The sequence below is a fragment of the Schistocerca serialis genome, chromosome 7, assembly GCF_023864345.2.
Source record: "Schistocerca serialis cubense isolate TAMUIC-IGC-003099 chromosome 7, iqSchSeri2.2, whole genome shotgun sequence".
In the NCBI taxonomy this organism is placed as follows: domain Eukaryota; kingdom Metazoa; phylum Arthropoda; class Insecta; order Orthoptera; family Acrididae; genus Schistocerca; species Schistocerca serialis.
This window is the reverse complement of record NC_064644.1, coordinates 101,059,487-101,084,018: the sequence shown is the minus strand read 5'-3', so window position 1 is coordinate 101,084,018 and position 24,532 is coordinate 101,059,487. Positions and strand designations below refer to the sequence as shown.

Sequence of the window (24,532 nt, the reverse complement as noted above, 5' to 3'; positions counted from 1 at the left end):
TACTGCGTTATAGTATGTGTTCTTAACTGAACGAAATACGTCTTATGAAGAAAATGGCATGGTTACGAGGTCAAAGATGAAACTTGAGCCACTAATAATTTTTTTATGTTGCTGCAGGCACAGTCACACATATAGTCATAAGTAGCAGTAACTGGTACTTACATACGTCACAGCAAGAAATCAACACCATCTTCTTTGCTGTCTCACGTAGATGAATCAGATTCAGCAATATTTATGACGAATGGTTCCGTAACGGTGTCCCAGTTGAGATGCTGTTTATTGCCTCATGTGTAAGTCTCTCAACATCTGCAATTTTGAATATATTATTCTTTTCTGCAATATAAGCTTTCACCTGAGCTCGATTGGGTTGTACTTTCGCAGCTCAACACAAGTTTAACTGATTTAGGGCACTTGTTACCAAACCTGTAGTGTCTGCATCATTTTTTTGCAATTCTGCATATGCTGCCTTCTATTCACTTGATTCCTAAGGCAAGAGCACAGATTACCAATAATAATGTTTCAAGTTCATATGAACAGCATCAGAGATACGCCATTCCCATTTCCCACAATTATCAGGCCCTTCAAATTTATCAATATTCACTTTATGATTTCCATTTCTAGCCATGTTTTTACTGTATAACTCGTTTGAGAAATTCTCTAGCATCTTTAGTGATTACCTTGAAATTGCATTCCCTCTTAAAACACAAGTAATAAAAGGCACAACTCGTAAGCAAAGACATGGATAACAATAGGTATGAAAATATCAACAGCAAGGAAAAGAGAATTACTCTGATAAAGGAGAAAAAATAACATACCCCCACTTCTGAATAGCTACCTTCAGAAATACTTTCACACCTACAAAGAGTAATATGCCAGGCACAAAAGAAGCCAATGATAAGTTCGTAACAGCGTCAGCAAATAAAATAAAATCCAAGCAGTATGGAAGTTAATAAAAAGGAAGCAAATAAAGTGTTCCTTAAAATGGAAAATATCACTCTGAACCATGAGGACAAGGGTGTAATTGATCCCAAACACAACCCAAATCTTTTCAGGTGTTACTACACAGATATCACAAATAATTTAATGGTCAGTGGCAAAACAGATACTGGAAAGAGAAAGAAAGGCAAAGTGCACTCATGTTCCTCTTTCAACTATGTTTGTGGAACAACTCCAGGTGAAACCATATGTGCTGCACCAACTCTTAAGAAAATGGCATCAGGAAATGATAGCGTTCCTGATTGTGTCGTAAAGCAATGTATTACCAACACTTCACTGCCTCTTGCAGATATAGTCAATTCATCTTTTCTGATGGGCACATTTCCAGACTGTTTAAAAATTGCTAAAGTGGTCCCTATTCATAAAAAAAGGAGACAAATCAAATGTAGAAAACTATAGACCACTTTCCTTATTATCAGGTTTTAGTAAAATCATAGAATAAGTAATGTATAATAGGTTACTGAAATTTGTAGAGAAGAACAAAATTGTCACTGATAATTAGCATGGATTCAGGAAAAATATATCAACAAGTGGTGCTATCTACAATTTTGTGCACCATGCTCTACAAACAATGGGCAAAAAATAAAGTGCCACTTAGGTTAAGCCTTTTACATACTGGGCCACAACATACTGCTGGACAAATGCCAAGTATATGACATTAGAGGTACTGCACTAAAGTGGTTCACATTGTACTTGAAGAACAGGAAGCAGAAAATACAGACAAGACATGAACTAAAGAAAAATACTAGGATATGTTTCTCAGATGCAGAAATTTGAAGAAAAAGAGAGAGGCCCTCAGGGATCCAGTCTTGGACCAATCCTCTTTCTCCCGTATATAAAGAATTTGGACCTAAACACTGAGTCACAAACAAATACTTTTTTTTGCAGATGACACAAGCATCCTTATTACAGGGAACACCCCAAGTCAGTTACAAGTAGCTTTAAATAAACCTACAGCACAGCTAAACAGATGGTTTGAGGGGAATTAACTACTGATAAACACCCCTAAATTTCTGTTTAAAAGGTGATGCATGCAACACCAGTGTGTCAATAAACTCCAACCAACTTTCATCTTCTCTGGAAACAAAGCTTTCCAGCATATAACTTCAAATGGCATACACATACAAACAAAATAAATGAAACACCAAAAAAGTATGTTATAGCATATGATTAATCTCCATTAAAGCGATTTTTAGCACTGTCCAAATCGCCTACTTTGCTCAGTTCCATAGCATCCTACAGTGTGAAATTAAATTCTGGGGTAATACACCACCTAGTTCACTTATTTTCCTAATCCAGAAAAGAACTGTAAAAGCAATGCAACATGCTGAACAAACATTCTTGCAAACCCTCTTTCAAAAGTTGTCAATCCTCCCACTTCCAGCCTACATCACTTCCACAATAAACAGTGGTATACAAATTTACAATAGTCTTCCACATAAGATAAAACTCATATCATCATACACATACTTTTGTAAAACCCTAAGGGAATTCGTACTAGATCATTGCTATTGGTTCTATTCAGTAGCAGAATTTTTAGAATGTTTGAGATACAAGAGACTTGAAAGAAGAACTTTTGTGGATAAAGCTAAAAATTATGTATCTGCTGGAATAATATTGTATTTTTACTGTGCTGTGTTACTGTTTTGTTTTGTGTTTGTTCTGTGTTCCACAATCTGGAAAAATCCATTACTTTTTTAATTATTTTACATCCTGATATCTTTGAGGTACATACATTACACCATAGAGTTTGGACAAAAGTTCATTAATTTAAACATTGTTATATTTAGTATTATTATTTGCTAGAATCATTTGTATGATATTCATGTAAGCATATTTTACAACAGAGAAAAATTCTTAAAATATGCATTTTACATAATTTTCTTTTGTTAAGTGTTATATGTTTAACATATAATACAATGCAGTTCAATATACCTCATGCAACTTAGCACTTTTGCACTGTCATTTTTCAGTACTTGTATGTACATATTTACCAGGAGACAGCTTCTTGGCATCAGCTGTGCAGTATATTTACAAATTCAGTTTCCAAGATACTGTGATACTGAGTAAAATTAGTTTTCCAGAGAATATAAAGTTACAGATTTTTAAAAGATATGGTTTGTTAATGGCCTTGAAGTAACTTGCCACCCTCTTACACAGCTGTGATCATGAGTGATATACATCTTTCTTGTACAGGGTGTTATACCAATGATTGCTATGTTCATCATTATTTTACTTTGTATGGTATTCATGTACAGTTTTATTTTGTATAAATACATTTTCCTTTTTTAGTATGCACCTTTTTTACATACATGAGAACCTCAAATATATAGAAACATGGTAGGACTAGGATCCCAAGTACTTTCAAGAACGGTTTACACGATGTTCAGCTGTTTGCATTTTTCATTATCCTCATAATGATTTTTATTTTGCGTCATACGGAAGTGTGTGGCGACTGTTTTTTGAAGGTTTACCACTAGCTTATTCCTCACAAACTACTCTGAAATCTTTTCCATTTGCGTCTTTGGCATACAGATTACGAGCCCTTTCGTTTTCACCTTCAACAAATATACTGGTATCGTCTGCAAATAGAACTGGTTCAGAGTGTTGAACATGTAGGGGCAAGTCATTTATGAAAACTAAGAAGAGAGAGGGACATAAAACTGAGACTTGGGGTACACCAAGGGTTAATGTGGAAGGTTTCCAGTGATAAGCTTGGAGTTTCAGGTGTTTTTTTTTTTTTTTTTTTTTTTTTTTTTTTTTTTTCCCTTCTTCATATGTTTGACCTCTCTTATCTGAGAGCGATTTTCTAAGTAGGATTTCAGTCATGTACTTGGAAGATCTCTTACACTAGAACACTCTAACTTTCTCAGAATAATTTCATGATCTATTAGATCAAAGGCTTTGGTTAAATCAAGGAGAACCCCTGAAACATTTCTGCGATCATCCCCAGCATATAAAATACGATTTGCGAGGGTGAAAGTGGCTGTTTCAGTACTGTGCTGTGGCCTGAAGCCATGTTGACATCCTGTTGTTAAAAAAGTTGGTTGACTGTGACAGAACTAATTTTTCAATGCTTTTTAAAAAGCCTGACGACACAGATCTATAGTTGACCATCTTCTACTGAGGACCGTTTTGTAACTTTTCCAGTTTTTAAGTGCTGCAGGAAGATACCACTTGATAGTGGATAATTGCAGATGTCTAGCAGGGATGTGTGTGTACATTCTGCTGATATTTTTATGATATAGTCTGGCATATTATCAACTCGAGCTGAACATTTATTTTTTAATGACTTAATAGTGTGTAACAGTTCTTCCCTGCTTATTGGTCAAAGGAACACTGGCGTAACTCAATCTTCACAAAAAATTTAAAAAAAATTGTATTTTGTTCAGTTAGATGTGGGCTGTTATTAAGTCTAAAGAACACAGTTACATTTACAAACAGCAAATATTCTCACAATACAGCTTCATTTAGCAACTAAAACTAGCTTCGGAGGTACTATATGTGAAACAATCATATTTTTAAAAAAATATCAAGTAATAACACTTTAAAACAATGATTTGTAAGCATCCAAAATTCTCAAAAATACCCTACTTCTCACGTAATCACACAATGAAATTACAGAATGATTGTTTGCAACAATGATAGACCTACTGCGCTCAACAATTTTAAAAGAGCACAAATAAGTTAAAGCCTACAACTGACGATAACATTAAGAGTTTTTCACGACACTTGCGAATGTTAGAATTTTTGCAATACATCACAATTCAAATGTGTTTTGATACAATCAGTGGAAGATTATGCAGAACTGATGAGAACAGTAAAATATGTATTTCAAATCGGCACACAAATCTTGCACACGCTGTCTTACACAAAAGTAAATTCAGAAGTTGGCTTTTATATATAAATAAATGTGCAAATTGCACAGATTTTTCATTTATTAGTCTCTGTGCCAACGTCCACAATGGCATGCCAAAGTAGAACATTGCAGCTTGAATTTAACAAAATCCCTAAAATGTGCAGCACCAACAAAGCATGTTTCTGCCTTTTGCAGCCAACAATACACAAAAACTATGTATGTACGGGTGATCAAAAAGTCAGTATAAATCTGAAAACTGAATAAATCACAGAATAATGTAGATAGAGAGGTACAAATTGACACACATGCTTGGAATGACATGGGGTTTTATTAGAACCAAAAAAATACAAAAGTTCGAAAAATTTCCGACAGATGGCACTTCATCTGATCAGAATAGCAATAATTAGCATAACAAAATAAGACAAAGCAAAGATGATGTTCTTTACAGGAAATGCCCAATATGTCCACCATCATTCCTCAACAATAGCTGTAGTCGAGGAAAATGTTGTGAATAGCACTGTAAAGCATGTCCGGAGTTATGGTGAGGCATTGGCGTCGGATGTTGTCTTTCAGTATCCCTATAGATGTTGGTCGATCACAATACACTTGCGACTTCAGATAACCCCAAAGCCAATAATCGCACTGACTGAGGTCTGGGGACATGGGAGGCCAAGCATGACGAAAGTGGCGGCTGAGCACACGATCACCACCAAACGACACGTGCAAGAGATCTTTCATGTGTCTAGCAATATGGGGTGGAGCGCCATCCTGCATAAACATCGTACATTCCAGCAGGTGTTTATCAGCCAGGCTCCGGACGATGCGATTCTGTAACATATCGGCGTACCTCTCACCCGTCACAGTAGCAGTTACAAAACCAGAATCACGCATTTCCTCGAAGAAAAAAGGCCCTATAACAGTAGATGTGGTAAATCCAACTCATACCGTGACTTTCTCGTCGTGCAATGGACTTTCCATGACAGTTTTAGGATTTTTGGTAGCCCAAATTCTGCAGTTGTGGGCGCTGACAGACCCTTGGAGCGTGAAACGAGCTTCGTTGGTCCACAACACGTTACTCAACCAATCATCATCTTCCCCCATCTTTTGAAATGCCCGCACAGCAAATGCTCTCCACTTCACTAAATCGCCAGGTAACATTTCATGATGCCGATGGATTTTGTACGAATAGCATCGGAAGGTACACCTCAGTGGTGTATGGAATGCCGGTGTGATGTGCGACTGCACGAGCTCTGACTTCCCCGTGCATAGGCGAACCCGCTACAGTCTCCATTTCTTCCTGAACTGTCTCAGCAGCATTACACCTTGTGCTCGGTCAGCCACTATGGGGTCTATCGTCTAAACAACCCGTGGCTTCAAACTTCGAAATCATTCTCGCCACAGCTGCATTTGTCAACGGACCTTGACCCGTTCGAATCCCCTTCCTATGGCGATAGGATTGTAACGCTGAACTAGCACATTCCCCATTCTGATAATACAGCTTGACTAAAAGCGTATTACTTTGTGTCTTGGTGCTCAAAACTAGAACAACCAACTGTCCACCACATAAAATAACATTCAGAATTTTCTAATTATGATAGGACATACTATTTGACAACCGAAAACATCAAAATCACTAAAAAAAATTTTGAAACATTTTATTAAAATCTTTTTTGCACAGTTCAAACAGTACATTTTAACACTATACACTTTATTACAAAAAATGTTTTTCCAGTGCCTTGCATAAATACTACCAAGAATTTATGGAATGTCTGCCTAAAAAACCTAAAATTTCAAATGTACCGCAATCTTATACCTGCACAATGCTACCGCTGATGCATCAAATGATCAAACGAATTTACAACCAGTATCTTTAACAATGGTCACACTACATCATTTTATGCCCGACATGCTCTAATGAATCATCTGATACACTGGACTGATGGAGGTTTTAGGCAAAAGACAAGATGAATAGCTGAACACTTATTCTATAATTTGCGCCAGAAGGTTGTCATCGAGTCGCTGAAGTTGCAGAGTTTACCCACTGCACGATGTTCTGTAAAATAGCTTCTATTTCTTCTGTGCCTTTACCATTATTGGAAATTGTCCAGTTCCAATCAGTAATGGAATCAAGGCCACACTCAGATACAGCATCATCAATACCTGTCACATGAAATGAAGCACATCACTTATAGTTAATCTGTATGGATAATGGGATAAAATCTGTAATATCTAATGATTTTAATCTTTAATGTCATGGGAATTTTACAACAGAACTTTCACATTGTACATATAAAATGAGAACAAGCGACCACTCACCTGCACCGGTACTCTGAAAAACGGTAACTTCACTATTTAAATAGGACAAAAGCTTGAAAGATAGTGCAATTATTAGTTATTCGATTGAGTCCATGTGCCATTTATTATTCCACTGGAGGGAACTAGTTGCCTGCCGCTTTTGTATGCTAACAATCACTCATTTATATAAGCACAAACTAGATGTTTTTGTCTAATGGCTCGTAGAGTTATAAACAGAAGATAAGGAGTAAACACTAAAATAAATAAATAAAATAAATAACAATAACTTACAGTTTAAATTCAATGACAAAATAATATATATTACAGAAAATTAAAGCAAATTGTTGTATGTTATAAAACAAGAAAGTGGAAAAGGTAGCCAAGTACAACAACATACAAATCACAGGTGGAGGTAGAATAATAGCAAGTCCTCATGAATTAGCAAGTTTTGTACATGATTATTTCTCTGGTATTTCAGAGAAGCTCCAGCAACATCTTCTTAAAACACATGTAGCACCCACAATGATTTACACATCACAATGATTTGTTTCCCTCAAATGAGAAAGACAGTACAATGATCAAAAAAGTTAGGAGTCAGCAGGCATAGATAAGGCTCCCGTCTCTGTTCCGAAGGCATGCGTACTTGTACACACCATACAAGCACCGTCAATTAACACAATGAATGAGTCCCTTAATTCAGGTGTTTTCCCAGAGTACCAAATGCATGCATGATTGGTGCCCTTACTGAAGTAAGGTAACATGGAAAGTACAGAAAACTACAGGCCAATTTCACTGCAGCCTTCATTCTCAAAAGTAACTTAAGCTATCATCAAAGAGAGATTACTAAGGTACATGAGTAAATACAGCCTCTTCAGTGAAGCAAAATTTGATTCCCGAAATGGGAGATGTACAATACTGGTCATTGCAGAGTTCACAAAAGTGTTACTTGAAGCTTCTGATAGGGATGATTGTGTTACAGGCATTTTCTTAGACTTGTTCATGACTTCTGACACTGTTGTCCATAAAATATTATCGAGCAAGCCATAGGCACTACGTCCATAAAATATTATTGAGCAAGCCATAGGCACTACGTATAAGAGGAATGCAAATGTCTGGTTTCAGTCTTACCTGGAAAACAGGGCGCAAATGGTGGACATAATTCACTTGTCTGATGATGATAAATTTTTAGTAAAACAATTGTTAGACAAATGAAACTATACGGTTCCAGAGGCCTTTTCAAGTCTCAAACATCTATGGTGTACACATGCAGACTGAAGCGAAGAATGAAAATTTCTACCGAGGTCAGGATTTGAACCTGCGTCTCCTGCTCCTTTCAGTTGTGCACAACCAGTGTGCCAGGGTGGCGGAGTGTTAGCACATCTGCATAGTGAGCAGGACACCTGGGTTCGATTCCTGGCCTTGGTACAAAATTTTATTTGTCGCTTCAGTCTGCATATATGAGATGCCTCTTGTAAGAGTTGTTATGTGCATTTTCTCTGGTGTTTCAGTAGATATTTTCAATTTTGTTTTTGCATTGTGTAGCTGGAGTTAGCACTGGACATTCCATTTCAGAAACTGTTAGGAAATTCCATATTCCTAGATCCACAGTGTCAAGAGTGTGCTGAGATTACCAAATTTCAAGCATTAGCTCTCACCACGGACAACACAGAGGATGACAACAATCATTTAACAACTGAGAGCAGCAGCATTTGTGTAGAGTTGTAAGTGCTAATGGACAAGCAACATTGAGTAAATAAATGCAGAAATCAATTTGAGACATACTATGAATGTATGTGCAGTTAAATTTGGCACTAATGGACTATGGCAGCAGACAACCGATGTGAGTGCCTTCGCTCTTGCAGTGCCTCTCCTGGGCTTGTGACCATACTGGCCGGACCTTAGACGACTGGAAGACTGTGGCCTGTTTAAATGTGTTGGTAAGAGCTGATGGTAGGGTTTGAGTGTAGTGCAGACTCCATGAGCCATGGATCCAAGTTGTCAACAAGGCACTGTGCAAGCTGGTGGTAGATCCATAATGGTGTGGGCTGTGTTTACATGGAATAGATGGATCCTCCAATGGATCCAACTGAACCAATCATTGACTGGAAATGGTTATATTAGACTACTTGGAGACCATTTGAAGCTATTCATGGACTTCATTTTCCCAAACAACAATGGAATTTTTATGGATAACAACGCACCATGTCACTGGGGCACAACTGTTCATGATTGGTTTGAAGAACATTTTAGACAATTAGAGTGAATGATTTCACCACCCAGATCACCCATCAAGAATCCCACTGTACATTTATGGACATTATTGAGAGGTCAGTTCGTGCACAAATTCCTACGCTGGCAACATTTTCACAATTATGGACAACTATAGACGCAGGATGGCTCAATATCTCTGCTGGGGATTTCCAACAACTTGTTGAGTTCATGCCATGTCACGTTGCTGCGCTACGCTGGGCAAAAGGTGGTCTGACACAATCTACATCTACATCTACATCTACATCTACATTGATACTCCGCAAGCCACCCAACGGTGTGTGGCGGAGGGCACTTTACGTGCCACTGTCATTACCTCCTTTTCCTGATCCAGTCGCGTATGGTTCGCGGGAATAACGACTGTCTGAAAGCCTCCGTGAGCGCTCTAACCTCTCTAATTTTACATTCGTGATCTCCTCGGGAGGTATAAGTAGGGGGAAGCAATATATTCGATACCTCATCCAGAAACGCACCCTCTCGAAACCTGGCGAGCAAGCTACACCGCGATGCAGAGCGCCTCTCTTGCAGAGTCTGCCACTTGAGTTTATTAAACATCTCCGTAACGCTATCACGGTTACCAAATAACCCTGTGACGAAACGCGCCGCTCTTCTTTGGATCTTCTCCATCTCCTCCGTCAGACCGATCTGGTACGGATCCCACACTGATGAGCAATACTCAAGTATAGGTCGAACGAGTGTTTTGTAAGCCCCCTCCTTTGTTGATGGACTACATTTTCTAAGCACTCTCCCAATGAATCTCAAGCTGGTACCCGCCTTACCAACAATTAATTTTATATGATCATTCCACTTCAAATCGTTCCGCACGCATACTCCCAGATATTTTACAGAAGTAACTGCTACCAGTGTTTGTTCCGCTATCATATAATCATACAATAAAGGATCCTTCTTTCTATGTATTCGCAATACATTACATTTGTCTATGTTAAGGGTCAGTTGCCACTCCCTGCACCAAGTGCCTATCCGCTGCAGATCTTCCTGCATTTCGCTACAATTTTCTAATGTTGCAACTTCTCTGTATACTACAGCATCATCCGCGAAAAGCCGCATGGAACTTCCGACACAATATGTGGAGGTATCCCAAGACTTTTGTCACCTCTGTGTATACAGGGTGTTACAAAAAGGTATGGCCAAACTTTCAGGAAACATTCCTCACACACAAATAAAGAAAAGATGTTATGTGGACATGTGTCCGGAAACGATTAATTTCCATGTTAGAGCTCATTTCAGTTTCGTCAGTATGTACTGAACTTCCTCGATTCACCGCCAGTTGGCCCAATTGAAGGAAGGTAATGTTGACTTCGGTGCTTGTGTTGACATGCGACTCATTGCTCTACAGTCCTAGCATCAAGCACATCAGTACGTAGCATCAACAGGTTAGTGTTCATCACGAACGTGGTTTTGCAGTTAGTGCAAATGTATACAAATGCGGAGTTGGCAGATGCCCATTTGATGTATGGATTAGCACGGGGCAATAGCCGTGGCATGGTGGGTTTGTACCGAGACAGATTTCCAGAACAAAGGTGTCCCGACAGGAAGACGTTCGAAGCAATTGATAGGTGTCTTAGGGAGCACGGAACATTCCAGCCTATGACTCGCGATTGGGGAATACCTAGAACGATGAGGACAACTGCAATGGACGAGGCAATTCTTCGTGCAGTTGACGATAACCCTAATGTCAGCATCAGAGAAGTTGCTGCTCTACAAGGTAACGTTGACCACATCACTGTATGGAGAGTGCTACGGGAGAACCAGTTGTTTCCGTACCATGTACAGCGTGTGCAGGCACTATCAGCAGCTGATTGGCCCCCACGGGTACACTTCTGCGAATGGTTCATCCAACAATGTGCCAATCCTCATTTCAGTGCAAATGTTCTCTTTACGGATGATGCTTCATTCCAACGTGATCAAATGGTAAATTTTCACAATCAACATGTGTGGGCTGACGAGAATCTGCATGCAATTGTGTAATCACGTCATCAACACAGATTTTCTATGAACGTTTGGGCAGGCTTGTTGGTCATGTCTTGATTGGGCCCCATGTTCTTCCACCTACGCTCAATGGAGCACGTTATCACGATTTCCTACGGGATACTCTACCTGTGCTGCTAGAACATGTGCCTTTACAAGTACGACACAACATGTGGTTCATGCACGATGGAGCTCCTGCACATTTCAGTCGAAGTGTTCGTACGCTTCTCAACGACACATTCGATGACCAATGGATTGGTAGAGGCGGACCAATTCCATGGCCTCCACGCTCTCCTGACCTCAACCCTCTTGACTTTCATTTATGGGGGCATTTGAAAGCTCTTGTCTACGCAACCCCGGTACCAAATGTAGAGACTCTTCGTGCTCATATTGTGGACGGCTGTGATACAATATGCCATTCTCCCGGGCTGCATCAGCGTATCAGGGATTCCATGCGACAGAGGGTGGATGCATGTATCCTCGCTAACGGAGAACATTTTGAACATTTCCTGTAACAAAGTGTTTGAAGTCATGCTGGTATGTTCTGTTGCTGTGTGTTTCCATTCCATGATTAATGTGATTTGAAGAGAAGTAATAAAATGAGCTCTAACATGGAAAGTAAGCGTTTCTGGACACATGTCCACATAACATATTTTCTTTCTTTGTGTGTGAGGAATGTTTCCTGAAAGTTTGGCCGTACCTTTTTGTAACACCCTGTATAAATGACTTTCCAGGTAAGGTAAGACATGGACCAAAAGTTCTCTTTGTCAATGACACCAGCATCATAGCCACTCATAAAACATCAGAACTTGTATTACAGAGAGCAAATGAAATCCTTAAGTATGTTTATTATTGGGCAGTATGTAATACATTAGTGTCGAACATATACAAAGCAAACAGTATGTACTTCACCACTTCACCATAAAGAAGGGAAGAAACTCTGTCACTTTAAGCAAAGATAATAAATCTAAATATCGTGTAGCAAACACAAAGTTTTTAGGAATGAACATTGATTGTCAGCTAACATGGAATGAACATACAAAGATATACAAACAATATACAAACAAACAAAGGGGATGTCAGCAGATGTTATGGTCTTAGGGTGTTAGCATCAGTTTGTAACAACCACTGTATTGTGGTGACATACTATGCCTGCATACACTCAAGTCTTCTCTTTGGAATTCTTTTCTGGCGATCAAAGGCAGCTACATGGCCTCAGTTTTCAACTGCAGAAAGGGGCCATAAGAATAATAAGTGAAGTAGCAATCTGACTCACTCTAAAGAGCTATTTAAAAAGTTGGGCATCCTTACTGCATGGCCGAACTGTTCTAGGCGCTACAGTCTGGAACCGCGCAACTGCTACGGTCGCAGGTTCGAATCCTGCCTTTCCTCTTGCAGCGCCTCTCCTGGGCTTGTGACCATACTGGCCGGACCTTAGACGATGTGTGTGATGTCCTTAGGTTAGTTAGGTTTAAGTAGTTCTAAGTGCTAGTGGACTGATGACCTTAGAAACTAAGTCCCATGGTGCTCAGAGCCATTTGAACCATTTTGTGGTTCATATCAGGGAAAATATTACTCAATACTGCACTTAAACAGTTTTATACATAATCATGGAACAAGAGCCAGTTTGGAATTACATTTACTGAGAAAAAAAACCTCAAAACAGCATATTATATTGGGGATAAATTGTAAAATAAATTATCAATGGAAATGAAAAAGATTACTAAACTACATCTGTTTAAAAAGATAGCTAAAACATTCTTCATAAGTAATGCATATTAAACAATCGAAGATTACTTAGATGACAGAGTAGTGGATAGTAATGAAAGGGTAAACAACAGCACCTTGCTGCATTTCAATACATATCCTGTTGTAGAGCATGCTCTACAACATGACATTCGTGACCTCGGCATTTGTTTCACCACACGCACCATCTGGCTTTCCCCCCAGACACCAGTTTCACAGAACTCTGCAGGTGGGAACTAGCACTACATGTCCTTTGTTCTCACCACCCAACTGGCCTTGATCTACATTAACTCCTTCTGTCTCCGCATTTTTTTCACTATAACTACTGTTTGCTTCACTCCATTTTAGTTTTCTACATCTTTAATTGTCTTTCCCATCTATTTTTCATCCTCCCCCCCCCCCCCCCCCCCTCCCACCTCTGTTGCTTACAATGCACTTAGCTCTTCAATCTTATTAATTCATGCATGATGTACGCAGTAATCTCTGTCTGCATATTATCCTGTCTTCCACCTTTCAGCTCTCAGGTTTCCAAATCTCGACCAATGCAGCTGACAATCAGTCTTTCCTGCCTGGCCTGCGGTTCTGGGAGACTTTCCTGAAATCTACTCCTTTTCCTAGACCTCTCCAGTCCTTTTCCTTCACCCTTCTTCCTTACCCTTCAACCCTTCTGCCTAAAGAAGGAGCCATTGGCTCTGAAAGTTTGCCAATGTGCGTGTTCTGCCGCCACTTGGTGAGTAGATTTTTTTATCTATCCAATTAAATAATTTTATGATTATGGTTTACTGCTTTCACAAGGAAATCATGTGTCAAGATGGAAAATGCATGATAGTAATGTCTGTTGGTTTAGTTTTTCAGGTGGGAAGTGACACATAGTTGGTTATGGACGGAATGGTGTCTGGAATTGATGTAAGAAACACAGCAGGATCTTCACTGAGCTTGTCCGCTATTGATATTCAATGATACCGAGGCCGTGTCTAATGGCAACACCTTCCCTGGCATCCTGTTAAGAGGCAGTGGGGTCATGCTATGAGGCTTTAAAGTGCTGTACATGGACTGGCTCATTGTCTTGTCGTTTCCAGTGCATGCAAGAGGTAGCAAGTCTTGTGTGACAGCAGAGGAGCTGTTTCCCTGTGAAACTGATGCCGTGGGTTTGGCACAGTGTTACCATGGACAGAAGTTTGGAGGCAGCATTTATAGCAGATGTTCACAAGATCACCTGCAGGTGGAGTGTAGTTCAAATTATGTCTGGAATTTAATCTGCGCACTGACATGAAAGTGTTATGCTTGCTGCAGAAGCTAATTCTCCACCGAGATTATGAGTTGTGTCTGCACTGTTGAATTGATAATTTCTTGGATTTCACAGTATTGCTTATGGATTTTCATCATAGCAAAAGAAAGGAGAATACAAATGAATAAACAGTCACATTTACAGTTTGATATGCAAACGCTTGACGGTTGGTGTTAATGTATGCCACCAATTAATGTTGTTTACTAATCTGACGATGTTTGAAAGCACTGTGTTCAAGTCTATTTTGTGAGTTGTATATTGTGTGGTCAGGTATTACCCTGATTCCACTTAACTCTTATGTTTGTATTAAACATATCTTTGATGTTGTCAATATACCGACAGCTGATAATTTGTTATGCAAAGATACATAAATTCTATGTTTGAAGTATAAAAACAGAAGTTGATCTTTTTCACAACAGGAGCAGTTGCCTTTTTAAAGGTAGATGTTTTTCTCATAAAAATCATATATTAAGTGATCTAGAAGTAATTACCACAATTGTCAGTGTGAGTACATTAGTTCCAGTTATAATTTGTTGTTTTTATATGTTACAGAAGTAAACTTGTAGTGACTGCTTCTCTTTGTTTATGAGTACGTTGACTCAGTCCATACCACTGGATGTTCTCCTTCATGATGGGATTTACAGAACATGATGTGTGGGTGAGTGACTTTTAGAATGCTCTGAATTTCATTCTGAACTGTGAATTACTAAAACAGAATACATTCTTAGGAAAAAAATAAGAGCAGGTATGGAATCCTGATGAACATCTTTTGGCAAAACGAACTTCACATATAGTCACAACAAGCAGACTTCACCAGAATTGAAAGTAACATATTTGAAGCAGGGAAATGTGCTATGACCATTATTATTCACAAAATATATTAAGGAACCAATAGCTCTATGTTACAGATAATTCAATTCTGTATCATAAAACTACATCACTAGTATCCTGTTCTGAAACGGACAACCTGGATATGAACAAAACTAGAAGGTGACCCTCAAAACAAGGAAATGTAGTGTAATGTAAGAAAAGACTTTATACTGTCTGCTTAAAGAATGTGAAAAGACTTTATACAATCTGATTATAGAATAGTTAAAAATAAGTAATACTAGTCATATCCATCAAACAGTTAGGGGTAATCACCCAGAGCAATTTAAGATGAGTCAATCATATACAAATAGTTGTGAAGGCAGGCCCCAGTATAAGATTCACTGGAGAATCCTGTAACATGTCAATAAAAGAAATTGCTTAAAAAATATAAATCTTTGTGAGTCTTGATTATTACTCATTTGTCTAAGTCACTTATCGAGTTGAAGATCCAGAAGACTCAAAGAAGAGCTGTGTATTTTATCACAAGTTTCTTTATTAAGTGAGAGAGCACCGCAGAAATGTGCAAAGTATTGCATTAGGAGATGCTACAAGAATAATGTTACATTACATTACATTAATACTTGTACCACAGATCATGAATATGACAATTTGTAATGATGTGGAATGTGTCAGTTTAACATATGGTAAGTTTTCTTGACACTTTTTTATCAGTTACTACATCATATCTAAAAATGTATCTATTGAGTAGAAGGAGTTTTCATTCAACAATTCTTTTAATTTGTTTTTAAAAGCTGGTTGGATATCTGTCAGACTTTTAATGCTATTTGACAAATGACCAAAGATTTTTGTGGCAGCATAATTCATCCCTTTCTGTGCCAAAGGCAGGTTTCATCCAGAACAATGAAGAGCGTCCTTTTTTGTAATGTTGCTATGCACTTTGCTATTATTTTTGAACTGGGATAGAGTATTAATAATAAATTTCATAACTGGATATACGTACTGTGAAGATGTCATGAATATCAAAAGTTCCTTAAAGAAATATCTGCAAGGCGATCTTGGGTGGGCTCCAGCTATTATTCTGATTACATGCTTTTGTGCAATGAATACTTTTTCTCTTAATACGATTCCATATGAAAGCAATGAATGAAAATGGGCATAGGAGGCCAACTTACTAATATGTTTACCACCAAAATTTGCAATAACACTAATAGCATAAGTAGCTAAACCTAAACATTTCAGCAGACCATCAATGTGTTTCTTCCACTTAAATTTCCCATCAGTGCACACACCCAGAAATTTTGAATATCCTGCCTTAGCAACATACTTCTGTCCAAAGTCTATATTTATCAATGGTGGTGTGCCATTTACCATATACGAGGGCAGTTCAATAAGTAATGCAACACATTTTTTTTCTCGGCCAATTTTGGTTGAAAAAACCGGAAATTTCTTGAGGAATATTTTCAAACATTCCCGCTTCGTCTCGTATAGTTTAATTGACTTCCGACAGGTGGCAGCGCTGTACGGAGCTGTTAAAATGGCGTCTGTAACGGATGTGCGTTGCAAACAACGGGCAGTGATCGAGTTTCTTTTGGCAGAAAACCAGGGCATCTCAGATATTCATAGGCGCTTGCAGAATGTCTACGGTGATCTGGCAGTGGACAAAAACACGGTGAGTCGTTGGGCAAAGCGTGTGTCATCATCGCCGTAAGGTCAAGCAAGACTGTCTGATCTCCTGCGTGCGGGCCGGCCGTGCACAGCTGTGACTCCTGCAATGGCGGAGCGTGCGAACACACTCGTTCGAGATGATCGACGGATCACCATCAAACAACTCAGTGCTCAACTTGACATCTCTGTTGGTAGTGCTGTCACAATTGTTCACCAGTTGGGATATTCAAAGGTTTGTTCCCGCTGGGTCCCTCGTTGTCTAACCGAACACCATAAAGAGCAAAGGAGAACCATCTGTGCGGAATTGCTTGCTCGTCATGTGGCTGAGGGTGACAATTTCTTGTCAAAGATTGTTACAGGCGATGAAACATGGGTTCATCACTTCGAACCTGAAACAAAACGGCAATCAATGGAGTGGCGCCACACCCACTCCCCTACCAAGAAAAAGTTTAAAGCCATACCCTCAGCCGGTAAAGTCATGGTTACAGTCTTCTGGGACGCTGAAGGGGTTATTCTGTTCGATGTCCTTCCCCATGGTCAAACGATCAACTCTGAAGTGTATTGTGCTACTCTTCAGCGTGTTCGTAGGCACAAAAATCTGAACGAACTTCTCCTTCTTCATGACAACGCAAGACCTCACACAAGTCTTCGCACCCGAGAGGAGCTCACAAAACTTCAATGGACTGTTCTTCCTCATGCACCCTACAGCCCCGATCTCGCACCGTCGGATTTCCATATGTATGGCCCAATGAAGGACGCAATCCATGGGAGGCACTACGCGGATGATGAAGAAGTTATTGATGCAGTACGACGTTGGCGCCGACATCAACCAGTGGAATGGTACTGTGCAGGCATACAGGCCCTCATTTCAAGGTGGCGTAAGGCCGTAGCATTGAATGGAGATTACGTTGAAAAATAGTGTTGTGTAGCTAAAAGATTGGGGAATAACCTGGTGTATTTCAATGCTGCATAAAACAACCCCTGTTTCAGAAAAAAATGTGTTGCATTACTTATTGAACTGCCCTCGTAGAACTGTATGTACCGTGTTTTCTCAAAATTTAGCGAGAGTCCATTTGCAGAGAACCACTTAATAATTTTCTGAAAGGGGTTATTTACAATTTCCTCAGCTAATTCTTGTTTGTTGGGTGTGATTACTATACTTGTATCATTGGCAAATAGAACTAGACTGCATCTTCATGAATACAAAATGACAAGTCATTAATATATATTTAGAACAATAAGGGACCCGAGACTGGACCATGTGGGATACCTCTCCAGTTAGAGGACTCTGCCGATTTTTGCAGACTATCTGTACTGCTAATTTCAACCTTCTTCCAGTTAAAGATGAACTGAACCATTTGTGCATTATCCATTTCATATCACAACACTTCAGCTTATCTAGAAGAATTTCATGATCCACACAGTCAAAAGCCTTGTGCATTAAGTGAAAGGCTTGTCCTGAAACTTAAGTACTACACTGAAACATAACCGCTAGGACTTTACTGCTTCTTTAAAGTTTGTTACCAGCAGTTTCTCACTCATACAACTGAAAAGCTGGTATCATGTCAACAACACTCCTAAGCAAAGCCAAATATCGGCAATACCAGTAATACTATACTTTGGGAACTGCGATCATGAAATAAATGTACACAATGTATTCGTTCTACCTCAAGTAGACACTGTAACTGGTAGGAATGTTTAAAAACATTCTATTCTCTTAATATTACTAAAATTCTAGTACCACCATTGTTGATAATACATTTAAATCAGAGGTAATTGGAAAGTATTAAAATCAGTAAAATATAGTTATAATTGTTATTGATGATACATAATTTAAAACTAAAGTAATTCAAAAAGACAAAGAACAAAATCCAATCAATATACGAGTGTAACTGTGTAATTACAAACCATTATCCTGTCTGGCACACTTACTTTTGAAGAGATTGTTTCACTGAAATGAAGTACATTTATATTAAACTTAGGAAACATGATAGGAAGAATTTATATTCTATTTATATGAAGAAATCCACTAAAATATAATATGTATTGTTGTATTTACATATCTATTTTCATTGTGAATGAGACTGTTCTGTAACAAAATTCAAACATTATGTAATATCATTTTATTGTTTGACTTATGCAATGGTATTTAATGTAATGTTATCTCCCAAAATTTTCTGTTTTTTGTAATCAAGTCACTGTAGCAAAATGTACATAAGACCAACGTGGAACTACTGTTGTTAGCCCAGTTTTGTTTGAAGTATCAACACAGCACCTGTGTCAATCAGTTTCGTAAACATTTAATCGATTCTTATAGGCCCACGCTGTGGCAACTTTTCACAGACATACCTTGAAATAAAGAAGATGGCAACTCAATACTATGTGTGGCATGAATTAATGTCAGCATTACTACCCACTTGGTGGGTGTTTGTAAGAACAGGACTTCTGTTTATTCTTGTTTTATACAGCAACAGCAGCAAGATCAACTCCTTGAAGCAGATAACACAGGTTAAGTATTTGATCCCAGCTGAAAAACTTTTTATGGGAAATTTCTCAACTCAAAAAACATATTACTTCTTCCTATAAACATCTTGCGCTAATGACCAAACAATCTGAATTTCTCTTGTTTTAATAATGGAAATTCAGATTTATGCCTGGATATGTTGCTGTATGTATTCTGGGTGTACACTGTCTGACGGCTTGTGAAGTGCAGATGTTCTGATACAAATGAAGCATTGGGAATTTCTAATTTATTTTAAAAGTACTGCATAACACATACATGTCCTTGAAGTGTTTTAATGCATAGAGATCTGGATCCTTGCTGATTTTCTAGTTTTACTGACTGATGAAACAGCAGCAATAACATAAAAAGATGGGCGCTGATGACCACGCTGTTTAGCGCCCGAAAACCTCAAACCACACACAACATAAAAAGAGCATTCTGATACCTGGCGTGTACATCCACCCACGCTGTTTCCGGACTGCATCATCAGCAACAACTCTTACAGTGTGAACCACAGAGGGCCCACCACAATTATCCAAGAACCATTTCAAATCAGACAGTCTCCTGGTATCACTCACAATCCACACACTGAATTGGGTGCCTGAAAAGTAAGAGCATTTACTGTTATGAAAGTAAAGATTCTTGTGAACAAACAGAAGTATACTTTTTACTTGAAAGATCTTTATGCCAGTTGAAGATAGAACCCCAAAGAAGATGTTGAATTTCATATGCTATTTACATAAACAAAAATTAGCAGATGTTTGTTTTATTATTTCCTCTGTACTACGTATATCAACATTGAAAGTTACATTTGGACATGTCTGAGAACCACTATTTTGGGGCATGGCAACAATATTACAATCCAGAATTATTTATAAATATTAATAAAAGATAAAAATCAAACAACGGAAAATCTGGGTTGGAATGTAACAATATTATGAAAAGGAAAGTTGCTACTCACCATATAGCGGAGATGCTGAGTTGCAGATAGCCACAACAAAAAGACTATAACAAATAAAGCTTTTGAACAGTAAGGCCTTTCTAAAAAATAGATGACACACACACACACACACACACGCACACACACGCACACACAAAACTGCCTGTTGTGTGTGTGAGTAGCATTTACGTGTGTGTGTGTGTGTGTGTGTGTGTGTGTGTGTGTGTGTGTGTGTGTGTGTGTGAGAGAGAGAGAGAGAGAGAGAGAGAGAGAGAGAGAGAGAGAGAGGGGGGGGGGGGGTCTATTTTTGATGAAGGCCTTACTGGGTGAAAGCTTTATTTGTGACAGTCTTTTTGTTGTGCCTGTCTGCCACTCAGCATCTCCGCTATATGGTGAGTAGCAACTTTCCTTTTCATAGCATTGTTAGTAAAATGTAATACAGTTGAAAGCTCCAAACACATATGTGAATAAGATTAAGGAGCTCCTGCTGGTAGCAGGTATACAAATCAGATTGGTACATTTCTATGAAATATTTAATTACAGTTGTATACATTTCACGTATCTGAAATGTACGATAAGCAATATCTTCTTGGCTGCTAAAAGTCTCCAGCCCTGATACAGTCTCCACTTTACCACCACGAACTAGAGCCACGGTAACACAACCATTACCATGTGCACTAGCATCAGCATTAGTAAGTGTAAAATTCAGCATGCATCCACAAAACGTTGAAAGACCATGAAGAATAACTTGCACACCTACTCCGCTCTTCGTAGTAACAGATATATTATCAATAGCTTAATAAACGGTAAGGTGCGAATGCCTTCTTCTCCTAAAATAAAGTGGCATAACTAGTCTGTGTAAATGCTGCTGCACGTGCGGTGCTCAACGACTGACGCCATCTTACCAGAAATGTCACTTATATAGCTGCCAGTTATCAAACCGCAACCTCCGGCCGCCAGTAGTGAGCCGAGTCCCTTATCTACTGTTCTATATGGTGAGTAGCAACTTTCCTTTTCATAACATTGTTAATGAAAGGTAATACACCTAAAAGCTCCAAACACAGATGTGAATAAGAGTAAGGAGCTCCTGCTGATAGCAGGTATACAAATCAGATTGGGACATTTCTATGAAATATTTAACCACGGTTCTTTGCAGGTATGTTCAATGGTGCAAATATTTAGGAAGTCACACAGTATGAAGCAAAGTGTCATGTATCCTAATAAGTAAAAAAACCTGCAGATTACACTGCAGTGCTCTCCTTGGCTCATGATCATATTGGTTGGACCCCAGGTGACTGGAAAACTGTGGTCTGGCCAGGTGAGTTCAGATTTCGGTTAGTAAGAACTGATGGTAGGGTTTGAGTGTAGCGCAGACTGCACAAAGCCATGGACTCAAGTTGTCAGCAAGTCACTGTGCAGGCTGGTGGTAGCTCTGTAATGGTTTGCCCTGTGTTGACATGGAATGGAGGGGTCCTCTGGTCCATCTCAACTGATAACTGACTGGAAATGGTTCTGTTCGGTCGCAGCCATTCATGGACTTCATGTTCCCAAACAATGATGGAATTTATATGGATGAAAATGTGCCATGTCATCATGCCACTATTGTTAACATTTGATCTGAAGAACATTCTAGACAATTCGAGTGATTGTATGTCCATCCTTCTGATTGGTGATTTGAGGGATTTCAGCCGTTCACTTATTAATAAAATGGAACATCTACAGCTGTCCTTGTGGTGTCATTTATTATATGGCTACTAGCTTCAGTGCACTATTTTCAGCCTGTAACTGACACCAAGGGGGTTAACTCCAATTGTATACATGATTCATTAGTGGCCAGCATCTATGAACAGGTTTCTGCAGATTACCTGTAACAATGATGTTGTGTCTCCAATATCAATTACCAACTACTGAGTTGGTAGCTGATGGTTGGAGACACAACATCATTGTTACAGTAGTCTGTGAAAACCAGTTCATAGTTAACCCCCTTGGTGTCAGTTATGGAATGAAGATAGTACAGTGAAGCACCAAAACTGGTAGTCATATAATAAATAACGTCATAAGGACAGCTGTAGGTGTTCCATTGTATTATATCTGAGAAAATGCTTTGGCCACTGTGAAGTAATGGGTGAGTTGTGGCACTCTGAAAATACTCTAAGTTTGGAATTGGTGTGGTCGCACAGGCCTCTCAGCAAGCCAGGGCTCGTCAGCAACCACGTGGTGCCGAACGGTAGCCGGACCAAAAGGGGTAGCCCCAGCGCTTAGTCCAGGCCTACCCCGTGGCTGGGAATTCCATGCTGACGCTGTGTCAAGGACTGCGCTTTGTGTCAATGAAGGAGATTTGTATGCCAGGAGTGCCAAAGATGGCAGACTTTGTGAAACCATGATGGCAGACATTTAACAGTTCATGTAGAAAAAAATAATAGCCAGAGGAATCATGATACCTTAAAAAGAAACATGTACATTACCATTTTTTGCACTGCGATTCTGACAATATCTTTAGTAGTTTAAAGTTGAGTATCTGATTGTAAATTATACAAGTAACACCCAGCAACGAGTTTACAAAATCTAAATCGTTAATCCGATTTTGTCGATCAACATGTCTTTAGAAAGCCATTAGTATAAACCTAAATTGCTATGAATTACAGGCATGTAACTTGAATAGTACAAGAGTTATTGGAGGTCAAAGTAGCCAATTACTATTGATCACGTTAGCCGTAAGTACTCCATGGTTACACGAAAAAACAGTAGCAGCATGCTTATAAATATATTTATTCGTCTATGTCTTTGTTTATATCTGATATATACTATTGAGGAAGAAATTGGTCAAATATTTACTGTGGTTTAGAAAGCACAGAGACATTAGGCTACTGGCCTACTTTTGTTGGTATTTCTGTGATATATGTTTACTTAATTTGTTTATGTATTTAATAATGTGTATTACAGTGTGGTCCAGCTGTAGGAATATTTATTTAATTTCAAGTTATTTAAATGTAAACCCAGTAATTTGTATGTGTTTCAATGTGTATGTGAGTGTGCGTTGGCTTGGAGACATGGCGGGAGCGCTTTACTATGGTAGGTGACTACCGAAGTCAATGGAAAGATTGTATGGAAGTGGGGGAGGAGTATCGGGTGAGAGGACATGGGAGAGTGCTGGATGGGAAGGCGTGACGGACTGTTGCAGGAAATACTTGGAGAGTGTTGAGCAGTTTGCGCACGGTCGCGGGAGAGAGAGAGAAACAGAGAAATATTTTGTAGTGACGACTTGTGCACGTGTACGATTTCCGTGGCTTCTGCAGTGAAGACATGTATGCATTTAGAAGTGAATATCTTGTGAGCTATGTTGTTGCTCATAACTAATCATGTGAAGTAGGAATCTATTGTTTCCCTTTATTCAACTTATATTTTATTTAATTGCTGGACCATCAACGCCAATAAGTGTTTTACAGTAATAAATGGCATTCTTAAAGGTACTTCTGCTATCGTACTCATCATTTAAAGTTGCTAAAATAGTACCTGCAGATTTTATTTAATTGCAGTCTTTCATTTATAAATTTCTATGTTACATTCAAAATTTGCAATCCGAGGGATAGGAACCTTCAACCATTCGATCCATGTGTGTATTCATATTGTATGCTTTGGACTCGGCAGTATTTGGCTTGTAATGCGGCAACTATCTATCCCAGCCCCTAGACAATGAAACCAGCCAAAGCTTTTAATATTTCAACTCTGAGTCTGAGAGTACATAGTTGAGGGCCACCATTATTTTTTTTGAAAGCCCGCACCACCCAGATCACCTACATGAATCCCATCAAACTTTTGTGAGACATAATCGGATGGTCAGTTTGTGCACAAAATCATGCACCGGCAACACTTTCACAATTATAGGTGGCTACAGAGGCCACATGGTTCAATATTTTTGCAGGGTACTTCAATGACTTGTTGAGCCTATGCCACCTTGAGCTGCTGCACTACACCAGGTCCTACATGATATTAGGGGGTACCCTATGATGTTTGTCACCTCAGTGCAGTAAATAATGAATGTGAGAAGAGGGAATATCTAGGATGCAGTAATACAGTACTAAAAGAAAATGGAATGTTCATCAGTGACTCAAAGACCGTATGTAATGCTCTCATAGAACAATTTAATAAGGC

General features: G+C 38.9%; 1 protein-coding gene across 4 annotated transcripts in view; it reads right to left on the bottom strand.

The window, feature by feature from the left end:
* Window positions 1-5,163: 5,163 nt before the first annotated feature.
* LOC126412167 (phosphomevalonate kinase) overlaps window positions 5,164-24,532 on the bottom strand; it is a 71,501-nt gene continuing 52,132 nt past the window's right edge. For all 4 annotated transcript variants that reach the window (XM_050081640.1, XM_050081642.1, XM_050081641.1 and 1 more), the window contains exons 3-4: window positions 19,886-20,041; window positions 5,164-7,015 (exon numbers count right to left, since the gene is read on the bottom strand). In XM_050081640.1, the coding sequence (XP_049937597.1) occupies window positions 6,864-7,015; window positions 19,886-20,041 (308 nt within the window). In that variant the 3' untranslated portion in view covers window positions 5,164-6,863. The remainder of the gene's footprint in view (window positions 7,016-19,885; window positions 20,042-24,532) is intronic.